An 18846-nucleotide genomic window follows, 5' to 3' on the forward strand; every position below is an offset into this window, starting at 1 on the left:
GCAGTCTTCTGTAGTATTCATTATTTTGAATATTCTATGCAGCCCCCTTGGTGACATCAGGGGCCACAACCGAGGCCCCCTACAGCACACCTAAGTTGCCAACCACTGTTCTAAGCTTTCATATGTTTCCTATTATGACAGAGTGTTCAGGTGGGGACAAGGCAAACATATTCTTTCACTCCCTCCATCAGTATTGCCAAAGAGTTGTTCAGAACAGAAAAAAGTAGGAATCTACAATAAAATCCTTCTAGTTCATATAATCACCCAGAGGGGATCGTTTTCTGCAGAACTTACATTCTTGTGATTGACACATTTCATGAGCACAAGCTCCCGGTACGCCCTCTTGGCATGGGTTTGATTCTGGAACGGTCGACTCAGCTTTTTGATAGCAACATGTCTTTCTAGAACAGCATCATATGCAGCGCTGAGGGGGGGAAGAATGACACAACATAAACATTAAATGCAAAACGGATATTGTGAAAAGGAATAAGAAAATAAATAAGAGTTATTAAGTTCCTTACCATACTATCCCCTGGGCTCCCGATCCAATGGGTTTCAGGTTTTGGTAGCGCTTCAGAACGGTGAAAGTGGAATCTCCAATTTCAAAGACGGAGAAGTTGTTGTCTCGTTTTCCTCGGCTCATGATTGCACGAGCGTCTTCCCCAGTGGCTTCATCCAAACCCCAAAGCTTTTATAGTCGAAATCTGCCAAAGAAAAAGGTCACAGGTGAGGAAAATAAAAAAGGTCACATGGTTCAGCTGCGATTTTCATAAACTTTAACAAAATCGCACCTCAACAAAGTCGCACACCCTGTGATAAGTAAATATTGTCTAAATACAAGAGGAATTTGTATTCCTATTTGACTCTTGTTGTGCTTTGTTTCTCCGTCTACATCTGTGCAGCAATTAAGCATAAAACTGCAGGAGCTTGCTGTAACAGACTTGGTCACTGCTGCTCTCTCCATGTGCAGGGTGACTGCTCTTGTATCCGACCCCTCCCATTTGCTACAGGCAGCCTGTAGTAGGTGGAGCCTGCTGGGAGCCTCCCACAGCTCTGCCCTGCCTTTACGGCATACTTACCTCTCAGTGTGCTCCCTTCTCCAGTAGCATCCCTGCTGCTGATCTGGATGGTACCATGGCACTCCTCTTCATTCACTTAATGCATTAAAGTGGATGTAAAGCCACTCTCATCCTTTCTAAACTACTGCCATAGTGCTGATCTAGAAGGATATAGATGCCTCCTGTATGTATCCTTACCTGTCAAATGTCTCCCCTCTGTCTGTTATAAGAACAAAAAAACTGCAGATTCTGTGGGTGGGTCTGTTGTATGGAGCTCTGTGGGTGGAGTCGTGATGTCAGTAAACTCCCCGCCCACCTCTACACTCCCCTTGTCAACATGCATTTTCTCTTGTGTATTCCTTACACTGAGTTCTGCTATGATCACCAACATCCAATCACTGAGGCTAGGTTCACACTGCTGCGAATTCAAAATCGCGGCCACGATTTTGCCACGATTTCGGCCGCGATTTAAGAGACATCTGTGCAGGGTTCAATGTAAATTGCGGCCCGAAATCGCAAAAAGTAGTACAGGAACTACTTTTTGAAATTGGTGCAGCGCCGCAGATGCGGCGTCGCACCGATTAGGACAGTGCCATTGCCGACAATTGCCGCCGATTTGACATGTCAAATCGCATCTCAAATCGTACCCAGTGTGAACCAGGGCTGAAGCTGATAAACTGAAGTTTATTGGCGTTTTGGCTTTTTTTTTTTTTTAAAGCCCATAAACTGAACTCTATGTTAGCCTATGTGCCCGTGCACACCTGGGCGTTTTTTAGTGTTAATGAGCTTTGGAGTTGATTGGCTTTTTTCTGAACGCCCGAAATCTGCGTTCAAAGTGCCGTTTTTTGGCGGGAAAAAAAACGCTGAAAAACACCGGTGCCAGCTTTTTTTAATCCATTGAAAAAAAAAAAGTGAAAAAAAAAAAAAAAAGTGAAAAAAAAAAAAAAAAAGCTACACTGAAAAACGCTGATTAAAGCTATTGCAAAAACGATAAAAAACGTTGAAAGGCTCCCTGCAAAGCTACTGGCGGTTTTTTATAGCCTTTATCAGCTTCAGTGTGCATGGAGCCTAAGGCTTAATTTCCATGGACGTTTTTACAGCCACTTTTTTTAGCCTTTTTTACAGCTTAAAAACGCCTGTCCATGTTTTTTTTTTTGAGCTGGAGCTCAAAAACGCAGCGGTAGCGTTTTTGCGCGTTTAACGTCTGGCGTTTTTACAGCTCTAAGGCTAGAGCTTCAGAACGCACTGGTCCTGTTTTTTTTTTCCCGCTTAAAAACGGCTCAGCCATCTACAGCTCAAAAACGTCATGGTGGGCATGAGGCCATAGACTAACATGAAGAGCCGTTTTTAAGCTGCAAAAAAAGCTCAGAAAAGTGGCTGTAAAAACGTCCAAAAACGTCCATGGAAATTAAGCCTTATACTGTACATTGTGACATCACAGCAGTTGGAGCCACTGGCTCCTACCGCTGTCATTCACAGCCAGTGAGCCAATGAGGGGAGGGGGGGCAAGAGAGATGTGAACTGAGGGCAAGCTTGCTTGAGTGGCCCCATATTAAGAGGCTTGCATTTGGGGGGCACTCCGCAGGGGGAAAGGAGCCAAGCGGGGGACCCAAACAGAGGATAATTTTTTTTTTATACGCAGTTTGTGTGTTATGTTATGTGCTACAGTTATATTGCACATCCTGTTGGGAGAACATTCAAAAAGAATGGCACTGCAACACACCACATATAGAACTGCACATTGAGGTAAATCTAGTAACAGTCTAGATGGGCTCTCAAGTTGAAATTTTTAGTTCTTTGAAAATGTACCCATGGTAACTGCAGGGTTCGACAAACCCTGGACGCCAGTCGCAATTGCGACGAGAATTAGTGAACTGGCGCCTGGGGTATCCTGTGTCTCGGTGTGCCCCCCACTGCGCGATCCCGTCGGGCCGGCTGGTAATTGAGGCCGCAGCTTTGCGGCCTTCTGCAGGCCTATGCTTCCTTCTGTGATCTGGTGCCATCTTGTGGTGGCCGTTGGTATGACAAGAAGAAAACCAGCAATGCTAATGAGGCTTCCTGCCTGTTTTACTGCCCGCCCATCTCCTTCCCAAAGTGGAGAAGAGAAGGATGTGTTTGCAGCCATCATCTGGCGCCTTTTGCCCAATGGTGTGTGCGGGGTGGCTGGTTTAAATAGCTTCATATAGCCTTTTTTTTTTTTGGAATAGCTTTTATTTTTATTTAACTAAGTAATTTTTAAGTAATAATTTTCTAGCACAAAAAAAAAAAAAAAATTTACTTAGAACCCCCAAACATTATTTCTTTTCTAACACCCAATAGAAAAAAATGGCGGTCATTGTAATACTTTATGTCACACAATATTTGCGCAGCGGTCTTACAAGCGCACTTTTTTTGGAAAAAACACACTTTAAAAAAAAATAAAAAATAAGACAACAGTAATGTTAGCCCATATTTTTTTATATTGTGAAAGATAATGTTACGCCAAGTAAATTGATACCCAACATGTCACGCTTCAAAACTGCGTCCGCTTGTGGAATGGCGTCAAATTTTTACCCTTTAAAATCTCCATAGGCAACGTTTAAAAAAATTCTACAGGTTGCATGTTTTGAGTTACAGAGGAGGTCTAGGGCTAGAATTATTGCTCTTGCTCTACCAATCGCGGTGATACCCAACATGTGTTGTTTGAACACCGCTTTCATATGCGGGCGCTGCTCACGTATGCGTTCGTTTCTGCACGCAAGCTCGGCGGGACGGGGCACGTTCCTGGCTTCTAGATTCCAAGCAAATTTGTCAAGCCCTGGGTTAGGGTGAGGAAAGGTTACAATATTTGTCTAGCTTCTGTTCTGTTGTTTCCCCATTAAGGAGGAAAAAAAAAAAAAAAAAAGATGGAATTTTTATTTCCTAGCCTGTGCGCGATCCATCAAATAGGTGCTATCCCTGAAAATACATTTTGGCTGACATTCTACTTTCAGAAGTCAGGATGCCCATTCTAGTTATTATAGTGTAAGTATAGCCAAATTCTCTCTTTTTGGTTGTGGACAGTGGCCCGGATTCAGAGAGCAATTGTGCCTGCGTAACCATAGTTACGCAGCGCAATTGCTTGCTTGCGCCGGCGTTACGAATGCTCCCGATTCAGGAACATCGTAACGCCAACTGCAGCCTAAAATCTGCGTGGCATAAGGCTCTTATGCAATGCAGATTTTAGGCTGCATTCTTGCGATGACCACTAGGGGGCGCTCCCATTGTGCTCAGTGTATAGTATGCAAATTGCATACTAACACCGATTCACAATGTTGCGCGAGCCCTGCGTACGCAAGTTACGTCGTTTCCATACGGCGTGTTTAGCGTAAGGCTGACACTTCTAATAGTAGGGGCAGCCAATGCTAAAGTATACCCGTCGTTCCCGCGTTGCGAAATTTGAATTTCACGTTGTTTGCGTAAGTGATTCGTGAATGGCGCTGGACGCCATTCACGTTCACTTTGAAGCAAATGACGTCCTTGCGACGTCATTTGCCGCAATGCACGTCGGGAAAGTTTCCCGACGGCACATGCGCTTTACGATCGGCGCGGGAACGCGACTAATTTAAATGATTCCTGCCCCCTGCAGGATCATTTAAATTGCGCGCGCTTACGCCGGGCAATTTTGACGGCGCGCCCTCGCAATTTGAATCGAGGGCAGCGGCGCAAATTTGCGGGGGCGCAGGGCAAAATCGTTGCCCTGTGCCTCCGTAATATATGCGCAAATCTTACTGAATCTGGGCCAGTGTGGGCAAGTGTCCAAAACCCTCTGTTTATTTTTTTACATTTGTGCCCAGCTAGGGAGATTTCCCTTTACTTCCGGTCTCCAAGACACACCAGTAAGTGGGAGGATTTCCCCTCTCATACAAATGTCCCCAGAACAGGGAATGATTTTTTTTTCACGATCTCATGCTTTCCAGCCTGGAGGAGAGATGTGGGGGGAGGGGGAGGTCTTATTGACCCCGCATCTCTCCATAAAGAGGACCTGTCACAAACCATTCCTATTACAAGGGATGTTTACATTCTTGTAATAGGAATAAAAGTGATCAAAAAAATAAATAAAAAAAGTGTAAAAAAAAAAAAAATGTTTCCCCCCCCCCCCCCCAACGCCCCTATCCCCGGTAGCTCGCGCTCAGAATCGAACACACGCGCAAGTCCCGCCCACATATGTAAACGCCGTTCAAACCACCAATGCGAGGTATCGCAGCGTGCATTAGAGTGCCAGCAATAATTCTAGCACTAGACCTCCTCTGTAACTCTAAAATTGGTAACTTTTTTAAAAAAAATAGGCGACGCCTATGGAGATTTTTAAGTACTGAAGTTTGGCGCCATTCCAGGAGTGTGCGCAATTTTAAAGCGTGACATGTTAGGTATCTATTTACTCGGCTTAACTTCATATTTCAAATTAAACAAAAAAATTGGGCTAACTTTACTGTTTTGTTATTTTTTAATTAATGAAACCGTTTCCCCCCCCAAAAAAGGCGTTTGAAAAATTATTGCGCAAATACCGTGCGAGATGACCGCCATTTTATTCCCTAGGGTGTCTGCTAAAAATATATATATAATGTTTGGGGGTTCCGAGTAATTTTCTAGCAAAAAAATTATGATTTTTGCATGTAGGAGAGAAGTGCCAAAATAGGCCCGGTATGGAAGTGGTTAAAAATCTCCATAGGCGACGCTTTTAAGTTTTTTACAGGTTACTATTTGAGTTACAGAGGAGGTCTAGAATTGTTGCACATGCTCTAACGCACGCGACGATACCTCACATGTGGGGTTTGAACGGCGTTTACATATGTGGGCGGGACTTGCATGCGTGTTCGCTTCTGCGCAGAGCTACCGGGGACAGGGGCGTTTAAAAAAAAAAAAAAAAAAAACATTTTTTTTTATTTGATTTTTACAAATTTTTTTTAAATCACTTTTATTCCTATTACAAGGAATGTAAACATCCCTTGTAATAGGAATCAGTGTGACAGGTCCTCTTTATGGAGAGATGTGGTGTCAATAAGACCCCACATCTCTCCTCCAGGCTTAGAAGCATGAAATCGTGAAAAAAAAATTAACCAATCTCATGCCGACAGCCGCGATTGCGCCTTTGTTTACTTTGAGGTACCGGGTGTGACATCATAATGTTGCGCCCGGGCCTCCGACGGTCATAGAGATGTGAATATCTGGTCACCAGTCATCTCTATGCTTCCCAGCCAGCGTCGACCGATTCGCTCTCCGGACCCCTGATGGCACGGGAGAGCCCCGGAGAAGCATCGGATGGCGGCGGGAGGGGGGGGGGGGCGGGACATCCCCTCCCGCTGCCTATAAGAACGATCAAGCAGCGGAAGTGCCGAGTTGATCGTTCTTATCGTGCACAGAATTGGCGGCTGAAGACGGTGATATCTGAATGATGTCTGTAGCTGCACCCATCATTCAGATATCACCGCACAAAGTCGAGGACGTCACATGACGTCCTTGGTTGTTAAGTGGTTAAAGTTGCCTCCAGGACAGACGACTTTGGCTGTGGCCAATCACAGAATAATCAGCTGTGGGAGGGAGGGGTTTGCCTGAGTAAACTTTTCTTTTCCTGTAAAGTTGCGTCAGTTAAGATAGTGATCCGACTTCGGAGGCGACTTCCATTGAAATCAATGGGTACAAGTTGTCCAGAAGTCGCCTTGAAGTAGTACAGGAACCTTTTTTGAAGTCGGAGCGACTTCAGTAGTGTACATTAAGGCCCCTTTCACACTGGGGTGGGAATGGGAATGAGCGGTGGAGCTTTGCTTTTAATGGGAATGAGCGGTAAACACACCGTGCCGAAGATGCTGCTAGCAGGACTTTTGGAGCAGTCCTGCTAGCGCACGGCTCCAGTATGAAAGCCCCAGCAGCCACTGTTTAGGGTCGGTTTGTAGGCGCTATTTTTAGCGCAATAGCGCCTGAAAACAGCCCCAGTGTGAAAGGGGTCTTAGACGGCTCTCATTCACTTCAATGGAATTTCTCATGTCGCGCGACAAGTCGCAGTAGTGTGAACCGGCACTTATCGAAGAGGTCACATGACTGCTCTAGCTGCTGATGAAAAAGGTATTTATCAGTTTATATTCACTAAAATGATTGCATTTCCATGTTCTGTGTACTGTGGGAGAGCAGATTTAGTGATTGCAGAGTCCTGGGTTTAGTAACACTACGTCTATGATCTACCAGAACCCCCCAAACCTTCCCCACCATTGACCCCCCCAACTGTTATCAATTGGGTCAATAACATTTTATAGCAGACCTTCACTCACTAAATACATTAACCACCTGGGGCCCACGCTATAGCCAAATGACACCTACAGCGTGGACCTGAAAATCCAAGTGGACGTCAATTGACGTCCGCCCCTTTTGGCTCTCCCGAGCGCGCAGCGGGGAAACACTGTATTGGCCGTGTCCCAATCAGAGTGGCCGTTTGCCATGCGATCTGTGCGGCCAATGAGAGATGATCTCATATGTAAATATATGAGATCATCTCTCATTGCCGGCTCACACAGAGACAGCGTCCTGTCTCTGGAGAGGAGACCGATCTGTGTCCCTTGTACATAGAGACACAGATCGGTCACCCCCCCAGTCACCCCCCCTCCACCTACAGATAGAACACTTTATATGAAACATATTTAACCCCTTCCTCACCCCCTAGTGTTAACCCCTTCAATGCCAGTCACATTTATACAGTAATTAGTGCATATTTATAGCACTGATCGCAGTATAAATGTGAATAGCGCCAAAAATGTGTCCGATGTGTCCGCCAAAATGACGCCGTCACAATCAAAATCGCAGATCGCCGCCATTACTAGTAAAAAAATAAAAATAAAAAATAAAACAATTCTGTCCCCTATTTTGTAGGCGCTATAACTTTTGCGCAAACCAGTCGCTTATTGTGATTTTTTTTTTTTTTTTTTTGACCAAAAATATGTAGAATAATACGTATCGGCCTAAACTGAGAATTTTTTTTTTTTTTTATTAGGCTATTTATTATAGCAACAAGTAAAAAATATTGTATTTTTTTTCAAAATTGTCGCACTTTTTTGTTCATAGCGCAAAAAATAAAAACCGCACAGGCGATCAAATACCACCGAAAGAAAGCTCTACTTGTGGTGAAAAAAAGGACGTCAATTTTGTTTGGGAGCCATGTCACACGACCGCGCAATTGTCAGTTAAAGCGACGCAGTGCCGGAAGCTGAAATTTCACCTGGGCAGGAGGGGGGTATATGTGCCCTGTAAGCAAGTGGTTAAGCAACGATGCACTCACCACTCCCCCCCTTTTTCTTCTTATTTACAGTCCAAGCTGCCATTCGTCCCAAGAGAGAATGACATCTCTTCCTCTCTGAGAAAAGAACATCACATTTCCCAGGATGCTTCAGGCTGCAGAAGGGTGGAAAGGAGGGTGGCAGGAGTGGCGTATCATTAGGCAGCTGGCGAGAGAGAGAGTCGGCTCCCAATGATGCCAGAAATGAATAACTCGGTGTGGGATCCCATGCACAGAGGTCTCCGGGTGGGCGAGTGTGTGAATTGTGTGTGTGGGGGGGGGGGGGGGGGGTTCATCTTTAAGGACTTTTTTTTTACACTTGTGACTGACGCTCCCCTGCGAAGCAATCTGCAGTGAATCCTTTTCAGAGGCAGGCGACATGTAACTTCTGGGATTTCTGCTTTAACCCTTGAAAGGCCACAGGACAGCACTGCACCCACCTACATTACATGCAGTTCCAGTGGGAAGTCCCCAGACCACAATGCTGTATATTGTATGTAGCTGATGCTCAGCGCTGACAGCGGTTGTTAGTCAAGACAATCATTTGTTTAGGCTAGATTTGCCCCCTCAAAAATGCAACATTTTATGTAAAGATAGAGTTAGGCTTCAAGAGGATGGGGGGGGGGGGGGGGTGCTTATAAACGTGGATCAACCACCCTTTTTACCATCCCGTGGCCACAAGTATAAAATGTGGCCTAGGACAGGGGTTGATAAATTTGCTTGGAATCTAGGAGCCAGCTAAAAAAGTTAGGAGCCAGAAAACGCACCCCGTCCCGACGAGCTTGCGCGCAGAAGCCAACACATACGTGAGCAGCGCCTGCATATGTAAACGGTGTTCAAACCACACACGTGAGGTATCGCTGCGATTGGTAGAGCGAGAGCAATAATTCTAGCCCTAGACCTCCTCTTTAACTCAAAACATGCAACCTGTAGATTTTTTTTTAAACGTCGCCTATGAAGATTTTAAAGGGTAAAAGTTTGTCGGCATTCCACGAGCGGACACAATTTTGAAGCGTGACATGTTGGGTATGAATTTACTCAGCGTAACATTATCTTTCATATTATTAAAAATAAATGGGGATAACTTTACTGTTGTCTTATTTTTTTATTAAAAAAAGTGTAATTTTCCCCCAAAAAAGTGCGCTTGTAAGACCGCTGCGCAAATACGGAGTGACAGAAAGTATTGCAACGATCGCCATTTTATTCTCTAGGGTGTTAGGATAAAAAAATATATATAATGTTTGGGGGTTCTAATTAGAGGGAAGAAGATGGCAGTGAAAATAGTGAAAAATGACATTAGAATTGCTGTTTAACTTGTAATACCAACAGCCACCACCAGATTGCGCCAGCTCACACATCTGGTGGTAATAACTTGTAATACCAACGGCTCACCACCAGATGGCGCCATTCACAAAAAAAATATATATATTTTTTTTTTGCCCACCTTCCAAGCCAAGTCGCCAGGACACCATTTCTAGTCGCCATGGCCACCTGGCGCCCAGGATTTGTCGAGCCCTGGCCTAGGTAGTACCATAATTCAGACTGGAAGACTGAGAATGTCTTGTGACAGAGAAGAGGTACTGCAGGGGACAGCTCCAGAGGGGAGGGGAGAATTGCAGCCAGAGCTGTTTTTTGTTTTGTTTTTAACCACTTCCCGACCTCCGCATGTAAATGCACGTCCACAATATGGCACGTACAGGCACATGGGCGTTAATGTACGTCCTTGCCAATTTTGACACATTTTTGGGACCATTGTCATTTTCACAGCAAAAAATGCATTTAAATTGCATTCTTTATTGTGAAAATGACAGTTGCAGTTTGGGAGTGAACCACAAGGGGCGCTGTAGGAGTTAGGGTTCACCTAGTGTGTGTTTACAACTGTAGGGGGGTGTGGCTGTAGGACTGACGTCATCGATCGAGTCTCCCTATAAAAGGGATCACTCGATCGATGCAGCCGCCACAGTGAAGCACGGGGAAGCCGTGTTTACATACGGCTCTCCCCGTTCTTCAGCTCCGGGAAGCGATCGCGACAGAGCGGCTATAAACAAATAGCCGCGCCGTGGTCCTGGATCGCTCCCCGAGCGAACCCGACCGCCGCATGTAGCGGGTGGGGGGTACCATGGTATGTCTTGACCGTAAATGTTTAGGGAAACTTAAATCAAGGGGTCTTTAAAACAAAACTAAAGTTAAATACTGAAAAACAGGTAAGTCTTTATTGCAGAAAAAGTACTTACCTGCCTGCACGCAATCTTCTATTGAATGCATGCTGAGCTGCACCTTCGCAGCTCATCATCCATTCCCAAGGCACTTGGGCTTTGCTGAAATAACAGACTCCCGGGCGCATGTGCTGGGTGACTTTTTCTGCCACCGGCCAATCAATAGCCTGAAAACTTGGCAACAACAAATAGCCAGGGACAAAATGACAGAGGCCAGCAAGGGATAAGCACTTCATCAATGGAACCTTCTGTGATAATAGACTTCCTGCTCGCAGTCTATAGACACAGGAAGCCTGGCTCGGGATCGACCCTACACAAGTGCCCTCATGAAGGGAACATGGCGGGAGAGCCCTAGAAGAGGAGGATTGGGGCTTCTCTGAGCAAAACTATTTCACAGAGCAAGTAACTTTACTATAGCATGTTTTTTATTAAAGCGGGATTCCACCCGCAAATTTTTTTTTGTAGCTGCTGACTTTTAATAAGGACACTTACCTGTCCTACTTGCCCGCGCTGATGGCCCCCCCAATGCCGATCCCACGATCGATGCAGGTCCCGCGCCGCCATTCACACTAGGGGAAACAGGCAGTAAAGCCTTACGGCTTCACTGCCCATTTCCTACTGCGCATGCGCGAGTCTCGCGCCGACTTGCGAATGGGCGGCTGCTTTCTGAGAACACACACAGTTCCCAGAAAGCAGCGCACCCCATTCACTAGGAGAAGAAGAAGACGGACCGCGGCTACGGAAGAGGCAGATTACGAACTTCCGCATAGCAACAGGTATTTCGGGCGAGTATAAATTTTTTTTTCACATTTTTTTTTATGATTTTTGGGCAAATGTTTTTTTCCTGGGTGGAACTCCACTTTAACCACTTAAGGACCGGACCAATATGCAGCTAAATGACCCAAGGGGTTTTTACAATTCGGCACTGCGTCGCTTTAACAGACAATTGCGCGGTCGTGCGACGTGGCTCCCAAACAAAATTGGCGTCCTTTTTTCCCCCACAAATAGAGCTTTCTTTTGGTGGTATTTGATCACCTCTGCGGTTTTTATTTTTTGCGCTATAAACAAAAATAGAGCGACAATTTTGAAAAAAATGCAATATTTTTTACTTTTTGCTATAATAAATATCCCCCAAAAACATATCTCAGTTTAGACCGATACGTATTCGTTTAACCTATTTTTGGTAAAAAAAAAAAAAAATCGCAATAAGCGTTTATCGATTGGTTTGCGCAAAATTTATAGCGTTTACAAAATAGGGGATAGTTTTATTGCATTTTTATTAATTTTTTTTTTTTTACTACTAATGGCGGCGATCAGCGATTTTTTTCCGTGACTGCGACATTATGGCGGACACTTCGGACAATTTTGACACATTTTTGGGACCATTGTCATTTTCACAGCAAAAATGCATTTAAATTGCATTGTTTATTGTGAAAATGACAGTTGCAGTTTGGGAGTTAACCACAGGGGGCGCTGTAGGAGTTAGGGTTCACCTAGTGTGTGTTTACACCTGTAGGGGGGTGTGGCTGTAGGTCTGACATCATCGATCGAGTCTCCCTATAAAGGGGATCACTCAATCGATACGCCGCCACAGTGAAGCACGGGGAAGCCGTGTTTACATACGGCTCTCCCCGTTCTTCAGCTCCGGGGAGCGATCGCGACGGAGCGGCTATAAATGAATAGCCGCGCCGTCGTCCCGGATCGCTCCCCGAGGGGATCCGACCGCCGCATGTAGCGGGGGGGGGGGGGGTCCCGATCGGACCCCCGATCCACGTCTAGGCAGGCACGTTGATGTGCCTGTCCGTGCCATTCTGCCGACGTATATCTACATGAGGCGGTCGGGAAGTGGTTAAAAACATTTTTAAAAGAAATGAAGGTTTGCAATCACTTTAAGGTATATTGAATAAGCCCAACATTGTATTAGTTGCCATTCATGCAGAAAGCCAGGCCAACAATAGGGTGACAAGCTTTCTCCATTGTAGATAGACATACAGGGATTAGCATATATGGCAGAGGCCACCTAAACACTATGGGGGGAGATTTAGTAAAATGAGTGCATCAGCTTCCAGCCCTAGTTCACTAGTGCAGGGGTAGGCAACCTTGCCCCCCCCCCCCCCAGCTGTGGTGAAACTACAAATCCCATCATGCCTCAGCCTCTAGTAGTCATGCCTGTGATTGTCAGGGTCTTGCAATGTCTCATGGGAATTGTAGTTTCACCACAGCTGGAGGGCCGAGGTTGCCTACCCTGCAATTTGCCATGCAATTTGAGTTTGAAAATCGCATGACAAGTTGCACCTCATTGCCAGCAATGGAACCATTCAAATCGTTTCCATTTCATTGTGACTTGCATTGACTTTGGTTAAATGCAGTCACACATCAAAAAAAAAAAAAAAAAAAAAAAAAATCGCACTAATCGGTCAGCTTTGAAATCACACTGAAGTAGCAAGATTTCAAAGCGGCACTGGTGAGAGCCAGAGCTTATTTTCAAAGCTAAATTAAATAAGCTGATTGGTTCCCACGCACACAGCTACACCAGATTCTGTGTGATGTTAAAGCGGAGATCCAGCCCCCCCACCATAAAAAATGAAAAGTCAGCAGATACAGTATTTGTAATATTAGGACACTTACCTGTCCATGGATCCCGCAATGCCAGCACCCAAGACAATGGGGTAGATTCAGGTAGCAATTACGCCTGCGTATCCATAGATACGCAGCGTAATTGCTAAGTAGCGCCGGCGCATCGACTACTGTATTCAGAAAGCTCGATACGCCGACTGCAGCCTAAGATATGACTGGCATAAGGCTCTTATGCCGTCGTATCTTAGGCTGCATTCTGAAGCTGGCCGCTAGGTGGCGTTCCCGTAGTGGTCAGCGTAGAGTATGCAAATTACATACTAACGCCGATTCACAAACGTACGTACGCGCGGCCAGCGTTCAAGTTTTACATCGTTTGCGTACGTCGCTTCCGTCGTAAGGCTGCTCCTGCTATTAAGAGGCGCAGCCAAGTATAGACGTCATTCCCGCGTTGCGATTTTTTAAATTTACGTCGTTTGCGTAAGTGAATCGTGAATGGCGCTGGACGCCATTTACGTTCACGTAGAAGCAAATGACGTCCTTGCGACGTCATTTACCGCAATGCACGTCGGGAAAGTTTCCCGACGGAGCATGCGCACTACGTTCGGCGCGGGAACGTGCCTAATTTAAATGATCCACGCCCCCTACGGGATCATTTAAATTACGCGTGCTTACGCCGGCCCCTTTTACGAAACGCCGCCGCAAATTATGGAGCAAATGCTTCGTGAATGAAGCGTAGCTCCAGTAATTTACGGAGGCATATCGTAAAAACGGGACGCTGCGCCGCCGTACCAGTGTGCGCCCCTACCTGAATCTGGGCCAATATTTTTTTAATCGGCTCTCGGCAGCTCCTGCTGCCGCTATTCCTTGTAGGTGAAGCCTTGCCACTTCACAGCCATTTCCCTACTGTGCATGCGCCAAGTGCGCTGTGCTTTGTGAATGGCCCACCAAGGGGGCTTACCAAGCAGGTACCCAAATGTGGCAGTAGGGAGCCGAGTTTGCCCTTTTGGATGGAGCTCCACTTTAAATTAGTCTTTTTTTTTGTCATGCTTACCTGCTCTGTGCAGTTGGTTTTCCACAGAGCAGCCTGGATCCTCCTCTTCTCGAGTCCCTTGCCGGTGCTACTGGTCCCTCCCCCCTGCAAGGTGCCCCTACAGCAAGCAGCTTGCTGTGGGGGGCACCCAAGCAGGCACGCTGCCGAGCCCTGGCTGTGCGTGTTCATTCACACGTAGAGATTGTGGATTGATTCCGATCATCTTTTTTCTAGTGTTATTTTTAGTATTGTTAATTTTTGTTTGCACTGCTTTTTTTATAATTTACATGTAGAGCATGCGGCTTGGCTCCTCCCCTCCATCTGCTGATTGGCTCACTGGCTGTGATTGACAGCAGCGAGAGCCAATGGATCCTACTTCTGTCAAATCAGGAGACCAAGTCCCTGGAGAGCCAAGGCTCTTGTGGACATTGCTGGATCAAGAAAAGGCTCAGGGGCTGTTGCACAGAGAATGCTGTTTACCCTCATGCATAGAATGTGCCTTTACAATTCACCCCTACACGTGTGCTGGGACTATGAATGAGAGCTAGGAGAACAACAGAAGCCACAAATAAACATAAATGAAAAAACTAGGGGTGCCGCTCGAGGTTCCTGTGTCTCCCCAGTCTGTCGCACACTGAGGGTGCAGGCTGGGCAGAGCTCATCCTGGCTCGATTTCTGCAGTATAAGGGAAGAAAACAACCTTCGAGTGCCGCACACCATCAGGACCCAACAGACAATATAGTAGAAGCAGCCTCAGTCAAGTTTTGTCCAGGCCACGCCCCCTGTGTATTACCTCAGCCGTAGGGCTTAGTCATGGATGGCGAATCGCGTCAGCGACATGGCCTGGACGGAGCTGGGCTATGGCTGCTTCTACTATAGTTTCTGTTGGATCCTGATGGTGTGCGGCACTCAGGGTGCTTTCCTACTCTTATACTGCACAAAAACAAAAAACATTTGTTTTATGCTGCCCATCACATGGAAGATGCCCACATCAGTCTTCTGACTACCCTATACAGATAAGAACCGTGGACATGAAAGCAGTGTGTATACTAGAGGTCGGCCGATATTTCGGCCGGCCGATATACAGGCCAATATTTTGCCTTTAAGAAATCGGCATCGGCCGATAATTATGTAAAAAAGGCCAATAGAAAAGGGATCTGAGGCAGGGGCGTGCTGGGCGGAAATCCCCCTCCCCCCGGCCGCCCACCGTCTATTCTAAACAGCCGCTGCCTGCTGACTTTTTCTTTTTCCCCCCAGTGGAGGAAGTCGGCAGCGGCGGCCGCCGATTGGTTGTTACTGTCCGCGCTGCATTCTGGGGTTTGTAGTCTTGCGGCAGAGGCAGGGGACGAATGGAGCTGCCTTTGGCCAGGCGAGGGAACGGAGCCGGGAGCGCTCCGCTGGTGGGAGCTGATGAGGTGGCAGTTAATTGCATTAAAGGGGTTTTCCACCTTATTTTTTTAAGTTTATTAAAAGTCAGCAGCTACAAAAAGTGTAGCTGCTGGCTTTTATTAAACAGACACTTACCTGCTTCACGGCTCCAGCGACGCGCCGGCCGGGGCTCCGCTCCTTGCCCCCCCTCCCTGGCCGGCATCTTCATTCTTAGTGTGGGCACCCGGCAGTGACAGCTTTCGGCTTCATTGCCGGGCACCCACTGCGCATGCGCGAGCGGCGCCGTCCGATTGGACAGGCGCTCGCCTACAGGGAGGGGCTGTGAAAAGGCGATTAAAGCGGAGTTCCGGCCACAATTTCACTTTTTAAATATAAATACCCCTGTAATACACAAGCTTAATGTATTCTAGTAAAGTTAGTCTGTAAACCAAGGTCCGTTTTGTTAGGTTGTTACAGCATTTAGACACTTTATAAAATAGAAATTGACTGGGGCCATCTTAAGTGTGGGCATCATGAAGCCAGACTGTATGACTTCCTGGATTTCAGCCTTGCAGATCTCGCACATGCTCAGTGCTGCACAAGCAGTGTCAGATCAGGTTTCAGCACCTGTATCACATGATTCTTAGAGACTGGGGAGTGCACAGACTCCTGGAAAGTTACACCCACTACATTCCCAGGAGTCTGTGCGGTGTAGGTTAGGAAGCATTAAAGGGGAGGTTCACCCTAAAAACGACTTTCCCTTATTACACTTGCCCCCCACATAACAATACGATTATGCCTGTTTTGTTTTTTTGATGCTGTACATACCTTGATACAGCATATTCACCCGTGGCTTCCGGGTTGCGAGTCCCGCGGGAGTGGGCGTTCCTATCATGCTGGTGATTGACGTTTTGTCAAAAAAACGAGCTCCCCCCGTCGCGTAAGCCGCGTCACGATTGCCGAAAGGAGCCGAACGGCGATGCGCAGTATAGCGCCGACTCGCCGTTCGGCTCCTTTCATTTTTTGTCAAAATGTCAATCACCAGCATGATAGGAACGCCCACTCCCGCGGGACTCGCAACCCAGAAGCCACGGGTGAATATGCTGCATCAATGTACTGCATCAAAAAAAAAAAAAAACAGGCATAATCGTATTGTAATGTGGGGGGCCAGTGTAATAAGAAAAAGTCGTTTTTCGGGTGAACCTCCCCTTTAAGCACCTAGGTGCAGGAAGTGGGAAGATTAACTATTCTGCCTAGCAACAACACTTTGAAGCCATCTAAAAAAAATAAAAAAAATTCGTAAAGGACTAATGAATTTTTTTTTAAAACTACTGATGTAATGTTATATTTATGGGTGGAACGCCACTTTAAGCTAATCGCCTTTCCAGCCCCTCGGCGGAAGGAGGAAGTGGGACAGGAAGTCCCCTTCTCTTGAAGCCCCCACTCCCCCCCCCCCAAAAAAAATTACATGCCAAATGTGGCATGTAAGGGGGCGAGAAGTGGGTTAAGCGGAAGTTCCATTTTTAGGTGAAACTCCGCTTTAAGAGCTGTACTGGTGGGCGCTGACAAACGGCGCAGGTGGCCACTGACGAACGGCGCAGGTGGCCACTGACGAACGGCGCAGGTGGCCACTGACGAACGGCGCAGGTGGCCACTGACGAACGGCGCAGGTGGCCACTGACGAACGGCGCTGGTGGCCACTGACGAACGGCGCTGGTGGCCACTGACGAACGGCGCTGGTGGCCACTGACGAACGGCGCTGGTGGCCACTGACGAACGGCGCAGGTGGCCACTGACGAACGGCGCAGGTGGCCACTGACGAACGGCGCAGGTGGCCACTGACGAACGGCGCAGGTGGCCACTGACGAACGGCGCTGGTGGCCACTGACGAACGGCGCTGGTGGCCACTGACGAACGGCGCTGGTGGCCACTGACGAACGGCGCTGGTGGCCACTGACGAACGGCGCTGGTGGCCACTGACGAACGACGCTGGTGGGCACTGACGAACGACACTGGTGGGCACTGACGAACGATACTGGTGGGCACTGACGAACGGCGCTGGTGGGCACTAATAGGCTGCACCCCACCTCTCCACCCTAGATTTTCTGGGATGAAAGGAAAAAAAAAAATCGGCCCAAAATATCGGCAACATATATCGGCCGCCCCGATTTCTAAATATCGCCATCGGCCAGAGAAAAACCCATATGGGTCTACCTCTAGTGTATACAGGTTATTCTATACCAGATACACGCACCAATTTATAGGCCATTCCAAATACCTTCCATCCTCCAGGAACCCCCCCAGATGCGATTGTCGGGAATGAAGCGATCGCCACAAGTCTGATCAACCCCCCAGAATTTGGTCGCTTAGAAGTCAAAATTGGGCATTAAATTGGCACCTCAATTTGTCGTACCGAAAGAAAAAAAATCTTCGAAACGCGATCGGATCTTTTCAATCGCGATCTATCCATGCGCCCCCAATTATAGGATTTCTATTTTCTGTCTGATGGGTTGTGATTTCAACAACAAAGAAAGGATAATGGATTAGATATAATTAGATTATTCTAAACATTTGATGATAGGTGGATCTTGTGTGACCAATTGTAGTCATTCCCATTATACACACACAGAGGCCATGAAGGTGTGGAGTGATCCTGCCATAGATGACAGTCATGTAAACAGGCAGCCATTGTATATAGAAGGACAGGGCTGTATACAGTCATCAGGCCAGCACACAATACACATACATAGGGGTCCCCCCCATCCCCCCTCATTGTGTGTCAGCGCCCCTCCCCCTCTCACCTGTCTCCAGCACCCGGCAGGGCGGCTCCCCCCTCTTCTCTCTGTCCGGCTCCTCCCCCCGCCGTCCGTTAAGCTGCTGCTAAGCCCGGTTCGCTGTCGTTCCCCAATCACTCGCGGCTCCCCGCCTCCCTCGGCCTTTCTCTTCGGTTCATTCCGCTACCCCCGGTGCGCCCCGGTCCTGGAGGAGAATCTTGTGACGTAACCGGAAGTCGGTGTACACGCCCATAGCGCCTGCCTGCGTCCTGTCGGCGCGTCACCGGTCACGTGCGGCGACTGGCGTCGTCAAGGCAACCTGGGCCTACAAGGCTGTATTGAGCCTGAGTTTGAGTAGCACATAAAGGAGGCAAGGGGGGCATACAGGGAAAATAGCTGTGCTATTGGTTATCCCTGTGCATTAGCTCAGCCTAAGCATTGATTTCTTTATTTTAGGGCAGTTTCCTTTATTGCTATCCTTCCATAAGGACCAGTTTACTCTATTTGTGGTGACAGATATTTTACTGTATGATAAAATGTC

General features: G+C 47.2%; 1 protein-coding gene across 3 annotated transcripts in view; it reads right to left on the bottom strand.

Annotated features, from left to right (window-relative positions):
* Nucleotides 1-18537, bottom strand: part of MAPK8 (mitogen-activated protein kinase 8) — a 74482-nt gene extending 55945 nt beyond the window's left edge. The window contains exons 1-3 of one of the 3 annotated variants that reach the window (XM_040321015.1): nt 18333-18537; nt 522-704; nt 295-424 (exon numbers count right to left, since the gene is read on the bottom strand). In XM_040321015.1, the coding sequence (XP_040176949.1) occupies nt 295-424; nt 522-643 (252 nt within the window). In that variant the 5' untranslated portion in view covers nt 644-704; nt 18333-18537. The remainder of the gene's footprint in view (nt 1-294; nt 425-521; nt 705-18332) is intronic. The other 2 variants (XM_040321014.1, XM_040321016.1) reach the window with 2 other exon arrangements.
* Nucleotides 18538-18846: the final 309 nt, after the last annotated feature.

This window comes from Rana temporaria, chromosome 8, assembly GCF_905171775.1.
Source record: "Rana temporaria chromosome 8, aRanTem1.1, whole genome shotgun sequence".
Lineage (NCBI taxonomy): Eukaryota > Metazoa > Chordata > Amphibia > Anura > Ranidae > Rana > Rana temporaria.